The sequence below is a fragment of the Lacerta agilis genome, chromosome 1 (assembly GCF_009819535.1).
Source record: "Lacerta agilis isolate rLacAgi1 chromosome 1, rLacAgi1.pri, whole genome shotgun sequence".
Taxonomy (NCBI): Eukaryota; Metazoa; Chordata; class Lepidosauria; order Squamata; family Lacertidae; genus Lacerta; species Lacerta agilis.
The window spans coordinates 34,174,011-34,191,011 of NC_046312.1; the positions used below are offsets into that span (position 1 = coordinate 34,174,011).

Consider the following 17,001-nt stretch of genomic DNA (forward strand, 5'->3'; position numbering starts at 1 on the left):
ATAAATGTAGGCAAGTAATCAAGGCGAATAATGGAAAATGAAATCAGTAGCAAAACTCCACACCGTCACCTGCACTAGAATGTCTGTGTGCACATACAGAATTACATTATACACCATTATGTTCTCTTAAAATGCTAGACATTTAACAAAATAACTCTTTTTAGAATAATCCACCTACCACGATATGAAACAAGCTCCTTGTTTTGATTGCACAATAAAAACATATCATCTTCCAAAGTAATGAAGTTGAGATATTGGTCAAAAACCTATACATCAAAACAAAGGGATCATTAGTAAGAATAACATGTAAATGATTAGTTTATATTAAATCACTACTATATCAAAATATTATTTTTATTTAAGGAACAACAAGGGCTTATATGCAATAGCAGTATTATCTTTGCAAAATAGTTCAACCCACACAAGTTGAAATACCCAATTTTGTCAACTCCCCAATTAAGAACCCCACACTCCAAAAAACTTGTTGAATCAGTTTTGAAAGTAACTTGTACTCCAATATGAATGGTTGGAATAACGTACTTTACCTTAGCTACTTGTGCTACTGCACTGGCACCCAGAGCAGCATTTGCAATATCTTCCAGTTTACTTCTTGAAATGGCAGAAATAAAATTTAAATAATAATATTCGTAAAGTTGGTTTCTAAGATCCTGAAAGAAAAAATTAATATTAAAAACACCAAAAATTTTAGATAACAAGTATACTTTAAAACTGAAAGCCTTTACTATAGAGTAGTGCTTCTAAAATTTAATCTCCTATAAGGCAGCATAACCCATGCCAATAACAGACAATAGACAATAGAACAGAAGCTGTGTCGTGCACCAAGCTCAAGCACTAGACCATATACAATACTAGGAAGTTTAGCAGAAAATGTTCTTCTGAAGTGTCAGTGTTAAATCTGCAGTGTCCCGAAGCTTAGTTTGAGGTGCACATCCCCAGTTCTATATTCATTTGTATGTATGCTGACATGTGGGAAGCATGCTTGAATGTCTCATTCAAATAAAATAAAATGAAAACTGGGCAGAACTCAATGCTATGTGGTTTCATTTGTAATGGCCCCAGGTTTAGTTAAAATTCTTGCTCCTTACTTGCCAGTAGCCTGGGGTAATCATTTGTCAAGTTCACATTCCACAAATACAATGCTTTTGGATGGTGAGAATGTGTGCGTCTCTAAGTGGACATCACTCCTGGTTATTAAGATGTCTAACATGGGATAGGATAAAGCTTATTCAGAAAAGCAGTTATTCTGTTATTCTGAAAAGCATGGGTAAAGCAGTTTCCCATTTAATCTTATACAAGTATCCATACTTCAAACCAAAAATTAACAGAATATGCTATTTCTTTATTTAGCCTGTTTTGACCCCTGTAAGAAGCTTTTCTGCTGAGCTCATTTGGGTAAATTATGAATATGTTGATTAGTTCATTTTTCTGCACAATGTGTTATTGCATCTGTCCTGGATTAGATCTGTCTAGAGAAGAACTCAGTCTGAGGTTTGAGTTTAAAAGCCTCTGCAGTGTTCTGCATGTGTCCTGCAGGTGTCAGCAGTGTTAAATTGATATGCCGGACATTCATTCACTAAAAATTGCATCTTAAATTGCACCAATACAAAGGTTGTGGCCTGCCATGTATGGACTCTGATGGGAGAAAAAATTAATCTATGCAACCTGATCATATATAATTCCACTAACACCATCTGTTGCCTCAGCTTGTATAATATACATTAAATCTACATTAAATCATTTTCATGGGCATGGTTCCAGAAATCACTCCAAGAGATATTTCAGATTATGAAATGTTACATTCAAATCACCTGAAATGCTTAATCAAATTAAGAATGTGGCAACAATTCTGGCTCACTTTCTTTACAAAAGGTGAAAATCATATTGTCATAATGCTCAGAGGATGGGGTAAAAGAGAATGAAGGTTTTTCCCCAGGTGAAAAGGAGATTTGAGTTATACCTGATATTCACTGTTATATCAATTTCTGGATTTTAAGAAAAAGTTAAGCAAGCCAGCCAGTGTTACAAACTGAGATATGAAAGCTAGGAGCTAAATGCACCTTAAACGTAGGTTATGGGTGCAATAACAGAATGTCTAGACACACTTTTTTATAACAAAAATACAAAGCTGAAAATGAATGAACTGCAGCTAAAATATTATGCTCATTTTTCACATGATCTGGTCTTTCCAGCCAACCCCCCCCCCCCTCAATATTCTTAAGAGGGTCTCTTCTCCAGTCTTCAGAGAGTAGCTGGAAGTGGGGAGGCACTCTGCAGTTTGAAATCTTAGGCACAGTATTGCACCCAGAGCTCAGAAGCTGTTCATGCTAATGAAATTCACTGTTGCAAAATGTGCCTAGAGCAATGGGAGCTTCAAACACTTGACACCTGACATATTTGTAGACACTAGCACAGGTAGTAGATAGACTTTAAAACTGCAAGGAAAGGTAGGGAATAATCATGCAGGACAACATATTTGCAGTGGCTGCAGCAGTAGCAAGGTGTCTTTCCTTACTGCCAATGACATTTAAGAACCTCTCTGATCCATAGCATAACCATGGAAAGTAGTAAGAGTATTTTCTAAGCAGTTGGCTCATCACTGGATTTGCTGATGTGGAGTACATGCTGCAAACAATGAAGTCACAGCCCTAACATCCATGCAGCTGCAGCATAAACACTACCTTTTATCTGGCAGTAAAACAAAGTCCAGTTTCTTTTCTTGTGTTACAACATGAATTTTTAAACTCTTACAATGGACATTAAGCACGTTACACTACCTGGCACAGCCTGTCAATATTTTCCTCTGTTGGCATTACAAAATATATTGCTGGAACATCTGGAATAGAATCTCGATCGGAGTGCAGAAGACTGGAAATAAAAGAACAAGCTTCATTTGTGAACTGTTTTACTCCTTCTTGAAACAAATGGAACAACAACAAAAAACCCTAGAAACAAAAAAGGCTTCAACAGCTTCTATCCTATGCACACTTGCTTAGGGCAGAGCCTGACCATGCAATCAGCCTTCTTCCAAGTAATCATCTATTGGATTGGGCACATGACACTTTCTACATAATTTGCTGATGAAGTACTGCTAGTTTTTCTTTAATTGCAGTTTAACTGAAAGCCTGCCTAAGGAAGGTGTATTCCTTTCTCTCCCGTTCCCTTAACTATAGTTCAGCAGTTTGTTGACCAGACATCATGAATTGCAATCAAGGTTAACCATGGCATCTTGGTGTACCCATTCATAGCTTGTATGATTAGTCTGAAAAAAGGAAAAGGAGCTGTCTCAGGTGTTTCAAAACTATGACTTGAAAAGGCAGATTGCATAGACATAAGTATAATGAAAATATATTTTTCAGATATGCTTTTACTGTATGCTCAGTAACTTGCAACATTAAAACTGCTTTCAGCCTTCTCTTAATTTTGTAATCAATGTAATGGATTTATGTACTGCTTTAGGTAAAGACTGGCATACTTAGACATGCCAGAGCTTCAGTCTGCTCTTTACGAGAAGACATCACTTTAAGCATAACTAGCATCCTTCAGCTTCCCATTATTGACCAGTTACCCAGCTGGTGGTTTAACATGCAACCTTATCCTCCTCACCATAAAAAACCACACATTTTTTCATACAACGTATAAAGTAACACAACTGCAAAACGTATACATATAGATACATACAGATGTAAAGTAATGCCCATGTCTCTTAATTCTTTCACTGACAATAATGGAGATATTATATCTTGGCCAAATCTGTCATAAATGAGAACCTGCAACACAAAAATACCTATTAGCATAATTCCAGGAAGGAACATGACATATTTGGGGGAGAGGATAGTACTCTTCTGAGGTCAACCAATCAGCGAGGAAGTAGAATGCTATGGTCAGGTTTTATTAGTTGCATACACACTAAGCAAACTAGAAAGCAATGTCAGTGCATGGATGGCTACTGTGCCATCACCATTCACTTCAGTGGGGCCTGAACAGAGGTTGTGCAGTAGCTTTATGTCCACGAGCTTGTAATTATTTAACAGATAAAGGGGTCTTAAGCAACATTTCAGATTTGAAGGAGTCAGTCACATCCTCATATGCTTTGAAATAAATAATTTCCTTTAAAACAAATTATTATTTTTTAAAAAATATGAAAACAACAGGAAAGCATTTAAAAATATTGTTTGACATTACATTTTTAGAAAAATAAAATAAGGGCAGCCTGTCATACAAAGCCAAGATAAAATATTTGGACATAATAACTAAGCATGATTTATTGTGAAGGGAATAATTCTAGATGAACTATGGGCTAAAATGCTTTTCCTGCTCCGTCCAGTGCAGCTGAATTAAGGTTTCCCCCCCCATGTTTTTGATTAAGCAAAGTTTAGTGTCTAAATCAATCAATCTCAATGTTATGTCTCAAGCTTAAACTGTACAGTATTTAATGTTAATTGTTGTTTCTCAAAACCAGGCCGCTTCATAATATATGGCTTGTTTCAAGCAAATCAGAGTTAAGATTAACTGGAGTTTCTCAGGGTCACACAACACAACACAACAAGCCTCAAACAAAAGAAAGAAAGAAAGAAAGAAAAAAGAAAGAAAGAAAGCAAAAGCTCCTCATTGCAGCCATGCCTGAGAAGGAGGAGGGAATGGGGCAGTGTGCATCTGATGCTCACCTAGGCTAGCTCCTGTCAGAATTAAAAAAGTGTTTTATGATGACATCTGGACTTAAAAACCAAATGGAAAAAGTAACATGCACAATAAAGGCTGAAATGGTTCTATCATGCAACATTAAAAACACAGTCACAAACAATATTTCTTAAACCATTAGTACAGTTTCCTCAATAAAATCCATCACCACTGTCAAATGTACAGTGGTACCTCGCAAGACGAAATTAATTCGTTCCGCAAGTCTTTTCGTCTTGCGAAGCACGGTTTCCCATAGGAATGCATTGAAATTTAAACAATGCGTTCCTATGGGAAAAAAGTCCAAGCCTCCTGCCGGCGAGCGGGGAAAGCGAGCGGCAGAGCAAGCGGCAGAGCGACCGGTGAGCGGGGAGAGCAAGCAGGGAGCACGATTGGCAGCGGGGGAAGCCAGAAAAGCAAGCGGGGGACACGATCCACGGCGGGAGAAGCAAGGGGAGCAAGCAGGGAGCAGGATCCACGGCGGGAGAAGACAGCGGAGCAAGCAGGGAACGCAGGGGGAAGCCAGAAAAGCAAGCGGGGGAAGCCAGGGGAGCAAGCGGGGAGCAGGATCCACAGCGGGAGAAGCCAGCGGAGCAAGCAGGGAACGCAGGGGGAAGCCAGAAAAGCAAGCGGGGGACACGATCCACAGCGGGGGAAGCCAGGAAAACAAGCGGGGAGCAGGATCCACGGCGGGAGAAGCCAGGGGAGCAAGCGGGGAGCAGGATCCACGGCGGGAGAAGCCAACGGAGCAAGCAGGGAACGCAGGGGGAAGCCAGAAAAGCAAGCGGGGGACACGATCCACAGCGGGGGAAGCCAGGAAAGCAAGCGGGGAGCAGGATCCACGGCGGGAGAAGACAGCGGAGCAAGCAGGGAACGCAGGGGGAAGCCAGAAAAGCAAGCGGGGGACACGATCCACAGCGGGGGAAGCCAGGAAAGCAAGCGGGGAGCAGGATCCACGGCGGGAGAAGACAGCGGAGCAAGCAGGGAACGCAGGGGGAAGCCAGAAAAGCAAGCGGGGGACACGATCCACAGCGGGGGAAGCCAGGAAAGCAAGCGGGGAGCAGGATCCACGGCGGAGAAGACAGCGGAGCAAGCAGGGAACGCAGGGGGAAGCCAGAAAAGCAAGCGGGGGACACGATCCACAGCGGGGGAAGCCAGGAAAGCAAGCGGGGAGCAGGATCCACGGCGGGAGAAGACAGCGGAGCAAGCAGGGAACGCAGGGGGAAGCCAGAAAAGCAAGCGGGGGACACGATCCACAGCGGGGGAAGCCAGGAAAGCAAGCGGGGATCGCGATCGCAGTGGGGGGAGCAAGGAAAGCAAGCGGGGAGCACGATCCGAAGCGGGGAGCACGATCCGAAGTGGTACCGCGCAAGACGATTCGTTTTGCGAGTCACGGCCATTTAAAAATTCGTTTTGTGAATCACCTAAAAAATCGAAAAACCCTTTCGTCTAGCGGGTTTTTCGTCTTGCGAGGCATTCGTCTTGCGAGGTACCACTGTACTACCAAAGTAATTACTTCTATCTACTCAATTATGTTTACTTTCACAGAGATTTTCTTTATGCAGTTTTATATAATTCAAACACTTTCATTTTCATTATCAGCAATTGGTCCAAGTAAACAACCTATTTCGTAAAGCTATAAAATATCATTTTCAAGAACAAGGCAAATAAGTTAATTTGAAACTAGAAATGATTACCATGAATGTAAAATTGGCATAGTTTGACTTACTTTCCATACTGGTTCACCTGTACTGTTTTTAACAGGTGGCACATTGAAATTCAACATACGTTTTAGAGCCACTGAAAACGAGAGAAAAGTGTTATATTACTATTACTGCAGTTTTACGACGATGACAACAACCAGGATTTTGAATAGTTTTGAAAACGTATGACTAACCACATAAAATCTATTGAGAACATGTGTTCAAAATATTGCAATCTGCCTATATGTTATTTAGAAATAAACAACGTTAGAGTTTATTTATTTGAGATTATTGTAGTCAAACAGCATATAAATTGTTAAAATAAAATAAATAAAGAGGCCATGGCTGCTGTCTTATTTAAATTGATAATAAAATTTGTCAAGATGTCTGGATATTGTAGCAACTGAAGAGACAAGAACCTAAAAGCAGAAGCCTGGTCTTGTAAAATAACAGTACATTTCCATTGTACTTCCTATGTACCAAAGCCTTCTTATACTTAGAGACATAGGTATGATTAAAATTGATGTGAAAGTCATATTAGATATTCCCAAGGCTCTGCCCTGAGACTAAAACTTTTAAAATAATCTATGAACCAACGCATGAATGAGAACAAAATGGCGAAGGAGATTCAGTAGAAAGTGTAACGTGTTGCACACAAGGGCATTGAATTTACATTTTGTTGTTGTTCAGTCGTTCAGTCGTGTCCGACTCTTCGTGACCCCATGGACCAGAGCACGCCAGGCACGCCTATCCTTCACTGCCTCTCGCAGTTTGGCCAAACTCATGTTAGTAGCCAAACTCATGAATTTACATATATGCTGTCAAGTCTAAACTGGTAGTGACTTCTCAGTATCTCTGACATAAGAATGAAACTGTAATAAAAAAAAGTGTGTGTGTGTGTGTTGAAGTCTGATGAAGAAGTCTAGTCCTAAACCCAAACCCTGACATGGGTGAGTCCGTGAAGATTTCATACACCTTTGCAGTATGTGTTCCAGACTGGTTTCTTGAAACATTTCTTACTAATAAATATATGTTCAATATGGAATGCTCTGGCAATTACAAGCCATTGGGACATACTACACCATCCTGCTTCTGACTGGATAACACAGGCAAATCTATTTGTTTGAAACAACCTTCCTCAACCTGGTAACCCCCAGATGTTCTGGACCACAAGTCCAACCAGCGCTGATTGCGGCTAATAGGAACTAGTCCAAAAACAACTGGAGGACACCAGGTGGAAGAACTCTGACTTGAAGGGCTGTGCTTCAGTTTGGAGTAGTAACACCAGCCAATAAAATCACAGAAAAACACCCAGCCTAAAACAATCACAATCGCATCGCTGACATGTTCAGAACCCTTTGGAGCGCAGCTTGAAAAGATGAAAAAACGCTGACTCTGATAAACCTTCTATTTTCCTTTGAGGATGATGTGTACTGTATAAGGTACTAAAGCAGCATTTCTTGGGGATCATTTGTTCTTGTATCTTCTAACAATGCCTTACAAATTGCTTAACGCGAGTAGGCGGATGATGCAAATGCTGCTTTTAACAACTAACAGCATAACTCCACTATAAGTTTAAGGGCTCCTTTGGAGTAACTGTAATGTCTATGAAACTGTGACGGCAGTCTCTCTGTGGACATGGTGGGGTGGGGTGGATTTTTTCCCTTCTTTTGTACCAACTTAAAACTCCGTAGTGGTCTATGAAGTATCTACTGCCCTACAATCCCAAAGTGTTGTTGCTGTTATTATAAAACCCGAGGGTTGGAGGCAGCGAAATAAGAAACACAGCCGCGCCAGGAAACGAAGAGCAGGATGCGTAGTCCAGTGTTTTTCAACCACTGTTCCGCGGCACACTAGTGTGCCGCGAGATGTTGCCTGGTGTGCCGTGGGAAAAACGTCCCGGCCGTTGTTGTTGCCTTCCTTCAGCTAATCAGGGTCAGCCCTCGCGTTTGTACACAGAGCCGAAAAGAGACGCCGGCTGCCTCAAAAGTGCCTCCCTCCTTCCTTCGCCCTCCCGCCAGCCAATCGTCTGCGCCCTCCGGCCTGCCGGAGTTCCCCGCCTCCTCGGCCGTCGGCGTGGCCCTGAAGGGGTCCTGCGCTCCGCACGCGCCTTGTCGCGAGTGGGGTTCCGAGGCCAATCGGATTTGGGAACTTGGGCTGCTCCTAAGTGGAGGGAGAAGAAGTCCGGTTGCAGCTTCTTTCCCAATAGGAGTGCGATCCCGTTAAAGTGACTGGGAAATGGGCCAACGCGGGGTGAGGGGCGGGGCCGGCAACGTGCTATAAAGGCGCGAAGGCGTGTGTGGTGATGGCGCTTGGTGGCATGCGCGTGCGTGAGGTTTTGGCGGCGCGAGGAGGACGAGTTGGTCTCGCTGCCGCCGCCGCCGCCTCCCCCGCAACCTCCTCGCTCGGCTGCGCTGCTCGGCCGACGCCCTGAGGGGACATGGCGGGTAAGTAGCGGGCACGAGGCAGCTCTGGTGGTCAAGCGAGGGAAGAGGTTTGAAGGCGGCAAGAGGGAGGCTGGAGCGGTGGCAGCGGTTTTCTGAAGGGAGCCCTGTCGTCCCCGAGTCTGCAGGAGGAAGGAGCAGGCTCGCTTTCTGAGGCTGCCTTAGCGGAGCTTCCCTTCGGGAAGGGCTTGGCCTGGGGCTTCGCTGGAGGGCGGAATGAGGGGCGCTTCTCGCCGGCTGGTTTGCGTTTCTGACCCGCCCTGAACTAGTGCAACAGGCAAATCAACAACCATTCTCTCACCTTTTGTCCTGGCCAGCAAAAGTATAACTTTGGATGCAGCAATGGATCTGCCCCACTGCTGGAGGTGGGGCTTGGGGCTTTCTGTGTCCATCAGTGCAAACCTTATGCATTGGTCATTCGTTATAGTTTTGGAGCCTTAACAATCTTATAAACAAACATCACTAATTTTCCTAACTGAAAACTGTGGTTCTGAGATGCTTGGACACACCTGCCCAATTTGTTCAATGTTGCATCATACTGTTGTCATTTTAAAGATCATTATTTAAAGGAGACCAGGGGCTGAAGTGGATATTTTTGAAGCACATGCTTTTGTTTTTATAACCAAATAAATTATTGTGAGATGCTCAGACTCTTAAGTTTTACAGACTTCACCAGAAGTGATCCTGCTCTTTATTATGTTCTCCCCCAAAATAAAAGCAGGGAGGGAGGAATAAAAAAAAAAACCCAAGGAAGCCTAATTGCCAGAGGAGGAGCTAGCTGCTCCAGCACCCTAAGCAGCACACATGCTGTGCACCGCTGGGGGGGGGGCAAGTCAAGCGTCCCAGGGCACTGCCCATGGTGAGGGTCCCAGGGGGACAGCACGGTGTGGACAACCACTGCCGTGCACAGGTATGTGGACAACCACTGCCGTGAATTGTACACAAGATCATCACAAAAAAGGGAAACACCACATTGGCTGGGCTCTCAAGTGTGGCATGGCAGTTAATTATATCATGTCAGGATGTCTCAGGAGCTTCTCCACTCATGTCTTTGTCACAAAAAGTCACTCAGGTACAAGACTAGAGTCCCTCAGACCTTACTTGGGGCTGGACTATATTTTGAAAAAAATATGAACAAATTCCTATGCCCCACAAATAACCCAGAGATGCATTTTAAATAAAAGGACAGGTTCCAATTCTGTAAAAACACGCTGATTCCTGGACCATCCGCGGGCAGCATTTAGAAGGTGATTGGGCCACATCCGGCCCCCGGGTCTTAGTTTGGGGACCCCTGCTCTTAAGTCCAAGAATTATAAAATACTTTCTTTGTGTTTATTTGATTCCTATTCAAGAGAATTACTTTATATATAGTTAATATAGGCACAGAGTTAATTTTTTAAACATTTTCTAATGGTGGTGTGCCTCGTGATTTTTTTCATGAAACAAGTGTGCCTTTGCCCAAAAAAGGTTGAAAAACACTGGCGTAGTCAATACAGGGAACCCGGAGTCACCCCCACGGCGCCTTGTCCGTCACGGTGCGAGGCCCCCCCCCCGCAAAGTAGGGCAGGTCTCCGCTCCACCAGAAGCGGGTCGGCCAGCCAGAGAGAGCCTTCCTCGCGTGGGTTTTAAAAGAAGAGGCCCCGCAGAGGATGCAGAAAGGAGCAGGCCGCGCGTATGCTCCGTGAGGTAACAAAGACGCCGCGAAACCCTCGCGCCGAGGCGGCGGTAGTGGCGGCGGCGGCCCCGCCGCACCCCGCGGGCTTCCGGGCAACAGAGGGCCGGCGCCCCTTCGAGCCTGTCTCCGAGAGAAAAGCGGGGAACTCACCCGTCTGCTTCTCCCGGATGCTGGCCGCCATCTTTTCTGCCACTCAGGCCGGCTCCGCCCCCGTCGCCGCTACAGCAGCCGGCAGACGTGGCGGCCCGGCGAGGAGGCCGCTGCTGCCGCGAGCGACCTGAGGCGCGGCGGGCGGAGCCTCCCACCCCCCACCCCCCGCCGTCCCCCCTGGCTGTCCCAGCCGCCGGCGCCGCAACTGGGGTTTCCCGGTTATCTTCGGGGATGGGTGGAAGAGGGAAGGGTGGCGGTCTCTCCCTTCTGCTTCTTCCCACCGCCGGCTCTTCTCCCACTGAGTCGCTCGCGGCCCTCACGCGGGACGGGGTTCGCGGTGCCGGATGGGGCGGTTTTGAGGTGAATTGGCAGTTAGGAGCCAAAATATAGGGAAGAGGGAGAAAATGCCACGCTCAAAAGTTGCTGCCTAGGGGCCGGTAGCTTCTTACGCTTGAAACAGCTGTTAGAAAATATACAGGGCTTCATGGGGAAGGGCTGGGCATCATCCTAGATCTGACCACCATGTACCCCCCCCCCAAAAAACCCCACACTTTTCTGTCTCTCCAGTAAAAGACTGGATTCTGCGGGATTTACTTCTTAGTAGATGTGGGTAGGCTTGCTTCCTAAATTAGGATTTACCTCCAGAGCTACCACTGATTTTATTATTCTTTTGTGATGGCTGCAAAAACCAGACATTTGTTGTTGCTAAACCCAATAGTCACACAGAACCTCTGTTGTCAGAGGTCCAAATATTAGTGGAAAGAGAAGAAAGCCATTAATAATAATAATAATTTATTACTGTATTTATACCCTGCCCATCTGGCTGGGTTTCCCCAGCCACTCTAGGTGTCTTCCAAAAGAATTTTAAATGCAATAATATATTAAATATTAAAAGCTTCCCTAAACAGGGCTGCCTTCAGATGTCTTCTAAAAGTCTGGTAGTTGTTTTTCTCTTTGACATCTGGTGGGAGGGCATTCCACAGGGTGGGTGACAATATTGAGAAGGCCCTCTGCCTGGTTCCCTGTAACTTGGCTTCTCATAGTGAGGGAACCGCCAGAAGGCCCTCGGCACTGAACCTCAGTGTCTGGGCAGAATGATGGGGGTGGAGACGCTCCTTCAGGTAAACTAGACCGAGGCCGTTTAGGGCTTTGAAGGTCAGCACCAACACTTTGAATTGTGCTCGGAAATGTACTGGGAGCCAATGTAGGTCTTTCAAGACCGGTGTTATGTGGTTTTGGCGGCTGTTCCCAGTCACCAGTCTAGCTGCTGCACTCTGGATTAGTTGTAGTTTCCGGGTCACCTTCAAAGGTAGTCCCACATAGAGCACATTGCAATAATCCAAGCGAGAGAGAACTAGAGCATACACCACTCTGGTGAGACAGTCTGCGGGCAGGTGGGGTCTCAGCCTGTGTACTAGATGGAGCTGGTAGACAGCTGCCCTGGATACAGAATTAACCTGCGCCTCCATGGACAGCTGTGAGTCTAAAATGGCTCCCAGGCTGTGCACCTGGTCATTCAGAGGCATAGTTACCCCATTCAGGACCAGGGAGTCCTCCACCCCTGTCCGCCTCCTGTCCCCCCAAAACAGTACTTCTGTCTTGTCAGGATTCAACCTCAATCTGTTAGCTGCATCCATCCTCCAACTGCCTCCAGACACTCACACAGGACATTGTGGGAGTAAGAATCTGGCTGACATTAAGCCATATGCAGAGTATACCCACTGAAATGAATGGAAACATGATTTCAGTGGTTTGAGTATGGCTTAATTGGATATGGCATTGTATTTATATTATTTTGCCATATACTCTTTATTTTATTTAGGGCTTGTATTCCTAACTGGATAGTCCAACTCTGGCCGAAAGTCACACTTCTCCAAGTTAGCTTGTCAGAGAGGTTTACAAAGTGCTAGAAGTTGACATTTGGTCCTGTACACTGTTGTTATTTAGGAAAGCTTTTTAACGTTTAACGTTTTACTGTTTTTTATTTATGATGGAAGCCGCCCATAGTGGCTGGGGTAGCCCAGTCAGATGGTCAGGGTACAAAATAAAATAATAATAATAATAATAATATTTTAGTCTACCACAGCAATTCGCACACATACAAATCCACAAAAGAACTGCTTCGGTCCCCCTGTAAATTGGCCAATGTTGGGAGATGGATGGAGGAATGTGATCTCTTGATTCTTCTTGATCTCTCAGCAGCTTTCAGTACCATCCACCATGGTATCCTTCTGAGGCAACCAACTTGGGGCTTTGAAAATGGTTCAGAAGCTTCAGTTAGTCAGAATGCAGCTGCCCAACAGTTGGCAAGTTTGAGGCAAAGAGATCATAGAATACCAATTCTGTTGGAAGCAATCGGGCAGCCAGTGTGGTTCTAGATCCAATTCAATGTGCTGCTTTTGACCTATAAAACTCTATGGCTCAGAACCCCAGTATATTCTGGCATGTCTATCCCAAACACACCTGCATCCTTCTCCCGAGCCCATCCCCCTCTTTGGGGATGCTTGGAAGGTGGTAACAAGGAAGAGGACCTTTTCAGTTGTGGTTTAATGCCTTTTGCAGTGAAATCCACCTGGCATCTTTCAGCACCAGACTTATTTCCACCCAGCTTTTGATTTATTTCTGCTGTGCCGGCTATTTCCTGTAGCTGTTATAGGGATTGTTACATAAAGTATTACTATTTGTTTTTAATGTGTGATAAGTCGCTTGAAGACCTTTGGGTAACAAATGACTGACAAGTCAAATAACAGTATTTTTAAAAATATAATTGAAAGGTTGCTTTATGGGATAATTATTCTTACTGAGCAATATTACCACCAGAAATGTGTATGTCCAGAGCCCTACAGCTTCCAAGCCATCTTCATGGCAGTGGAGGGGGAAAAGTGTGCCAGAAGGAATAGTCTTCTTCCCCTTGGAGCAAATGGCATGGGAATGGCATGTTCCAGCTCATTGTGGCAAAATTTCCAGCATGTTTGTGTCACTGGGATTTCAGGGTGTGTGTTAGGATTCAGCATGTCTGCTTCTTCAAGCTGCTGCCCATTCTCAAACACCAGCAGGCCAAACATTGCAATTATGTCCTACCTTCCAAGGAGCTCAAAGGGACATACAGAGTTTTGCTCCTCCCCCATTTTATCCTCACAAAAACCCTGTGAGGCTATCTGGGCTGAGAGTGAGTGATTGGCCCAGCATCACCCAGGGAGCTTCAGGGCGGGGTAGGGATTTCAACCCTGGTCTGCCAGGTCCTAGCCCAATGGTTTATCCATTACATCACTAGTGTAGGCTTTGTGAAGTGCGTAGAGGCATTTTCAGAGACATGTTTTTGGTGGAAGGGTCTAGTCTAAATTTGGGAAGTTTTCTGTCTCATCCTTCAACCCCTCAGTTGAGACACTGAGTATAAAATTGCAATTTTTAAGATTAAGTTTGCAATCTTTTCCATAGGTACCTGAACAGGAATCATATAAAATATATAATAGGATCCCCCATCACACTTTAGGAATAAATAAATCAGTGTCATTTGTGAATCTTCAGAACTATAATACACCCATTTTATTTGTAAAAGGAAGCTAGGTAAGTAACACTGGACTATTATAATATACGAGACATTAAACCTGTTAAATTAACGGGCGCTAGAACATATGTGGTCAACCATTTTTAAAAACAGAGTTTGGGCAATGTTTGTTTATGGCATAGATCACACCAGTGGTTTCCATCCCACCCCCAAAATGTTTGTCCTACAGCAGTGTTTTTCAACCACTGTTCCGCGGCACACTAGTGTGCCGCGAGATGTTGCCTGGTGTGCCGTGGGAAAAATTGAAAAATTACTTTATATATAGTCAATATAGGCACAGAGTTAATTTTTTTTAACATTTTCTAATGGTGGTGTGCCTCGTGATTTTTTTCATGAAACAAGTGTGCCTTTGCCCAAAAAAGGTTGAAAAACACTGTCCTACAGAATTTCAGAGGCGACTGCCTCAATGTTAGTTATAGAAACTTTGTCAGCTCTGCGTCCCTGTTGCCCTAGCAACGTCGGGGACATGCGCAGAGCTGACTGAGCGGCTCTTGCTTATTTCGGGTTTTTTTTCTAACAACACGAGAGCCGCATGACGTAGCCAGTTCTGCGCATAGCGTCCCTGTTGCCCTAGCAACATTGAGAACACGCACAGAGCTGACCGAGCAGCTCTCGCTTGACATCGCTCGCCCGCCGCCATTTGCAACGGCCGCTGCCGCTTAGAAGTAAGTGCACACGACAGTTTCGCCCGGCCGCCCGAAGTCTCTGCGCTCCAAGTCCCAAAGGCTGTCCGTGGGGCACATGCGCAGTAGCGCAATCCCACAGACACAGGGACTGGACGCAGAGACACTTGTACTTTATTACAAAGGATTCCTGTTTGCACTATTAAGATTGTATGGTAACATGAGGATTATCATGAATCCCAGATGAAGCAACACCATTGTTGCACATGAACACCCTCAAAAGAATCAAGTCCAACTACATTTGAATGCATATATATTTAATACTGTTAACTGACACATCGTTGATTTATTGCACTTTATATACAGTACATGTAAATGACGGTTCTCCCATAATACATTGCTACAAGTAATAGAAGAGCAAACACACACTGAAAGCCATAGAAAGCCCCAGGAAATAGATATTACAGTTTTTAACAAAAACTAATATTTACAAACTTATAATTGTATGCAAATTTGTATTCTACACTATTTCTACATAATGCTAATGGTTTAATCCCCCCACCCATGAAAGAGTTCAATCATAAAGAAATTGTGCCTTCCTTTAATCCAAATTACAGAACAAAAAAAATCAATGAATTAAAAAATGCTATGATAAAAGCATTCAGTGAAGTGTTAAAGGTACCTGAGCTGCCATAAGGAATACTGTTGCCCTGAATTGACGTATATTTGCAGATTCCATTCACCTGCAGTTTCTCCTACTTATGCTAGTATACATGTAGCATTACAAATCTAATAAAGTAGTACATATTCAAATAATCACAATTAGGAGAACTTAAGAGGTTCACATCCTGTGCACAGAGGTTTTAAGACAGAGATAGCACAACAGAGCATTTTCTTTCCTCCTAGTACGGCTAAGCTAACAAGGTCATAAAATCACAAAGTGCAAAGAATAGATTGCCAGGATGCATCAATCATGGGAAGAAAATTAAATCCACAGATACTGCAATATAAAATACAATGATCAAGACTTGTGTAGAGAACACAGATTATACAGTAGACCAGTGGTGTCCAAACTTTTTTCAAAGAGGGCCAGATTTGATGAAGTGAAGGGCCGTGACCTTTTTTTAGGACTGAAGTTGTGGAGGTTTTTTTTAGGATTTTACCCCAGGAAATAAACTGCCACAGGGGCCGGATTAGGGCACCGAAACGGACTTTGGACATGCCTGCAGTAGACCAACATGTTTATAAACTTAAAGGGTTCCATTCCATGCTGTGTGAACAGAGCTCTGCCCCCAAACATCTCCAGAGGGTCCCTCAACCTTCTGGAGCAGATTTTGAGTGTGTGTGTGGGAATGCAGAGAAGAAGAGGGAGGAAATTCCATTGTGCAAATGGAAAAGATTAATTGAATACAACCCATAGCAGCCCAAAATCCTTTCCTCCAGTAGCCTACAACATTTTGCTAGTTTGCGTAGCCAGCAAAATCTCTGCATTCCCCGGTACGGGAGGGAGCTCATTTCCAATGCTTAGCATGACATGGGAGGTCTTTTAATGCTCAGCATGTCTGAGAGGTCTTTTAAGCAATTCTCCTCCCTGTTCTTCAGCTCAAGGAAAAGATTCAAGGATGTTTATATGATGCTCATGATGTACCTGGAGGATTTTCAAAGCACAGTGCAACTGCAAATATTTTTGCCTGCAAAACCCAGGCCAGGGAGCAGGACATAAAGAAAAGCCATATACAATCCAACAGAAAACACTGGAAAATTATCTTGTTGAGTAAGTGAAATACTTTAAAATAAGGTGGATAGCTCAGTTGGTTAGAGCGTGGTGCTGATAACACTAAAGTTACAGGTTTGATCCCTGTAAGATACAGTTGCATATTCCTGCATTGCAGGAAGTTGGACAAGATGATCCTCTGGATCCCTTCCAATCTATGATTCTATTCGAATAGTCTATTCTAAGGTTGTATAGCAAGGTTCTATAGTACTTACAGTGTAGTATGGAATGTTTAAATGTAAGGATCTATGCTACTTAGATCTATGCTATTTAGTGGGCACATGCGCTAAACCCTGTCTGTGGTGCCTTTCCCCAAAGAATGAGACAAGAGACCAGAGTATGGGTTCAAATTGGCCACAACTTTATTGA

General features: G+C 44.1%; 1 protein-coding gene across 2 annotated transcripts in view; it reads right to left on the minus strand.

Moving 5' to 3' along the window:
* SCFD1 (sec1 family domain containing 1) overlaps positions 1 to 10,816 on the minus strand; it is a 45,266-nt gene extending 34,450 nt beyond the window's left edge. The window contains exons 1-6 of one of the 2 annotated variants that reach the window (XM_033144249.1): positions 10,668 to 10,816; positions 6,425 to 6,495; positions 3,700 to 3,788; positions 2,796 to 2,886; positions 546 to 668; positions 179 to 266 (exon numbers count right to left, since the gene is read on the minus strand). In XM_033144249.1, coding sequence (XP_033000140.1) covers positions 179 to 266; positions 546 to 668; positions 2,796 to 2,886; positions 3,700 to 3,788; positions 6,425 to 6,495; positions 10,668 to 10,698 — 493 coding nt within the window. In that variant the 5' untranslated portion in view covers positions 10,699 to 10,816. The remainder of the gene's footprint in view (positions 1 to 178; positions 267 to 545; positions 669 to 2,795; positions 2,887 to 3,699; positions 3,789 to 6,424; positions 6,496 to 10,667) is intronic. The other variant, XM_033144258.1, reaches the window with a different exon arrangement.
* Between the last annotated feature and the right edge of the window lie 6,185 nt (positions 10,817 to 17,001).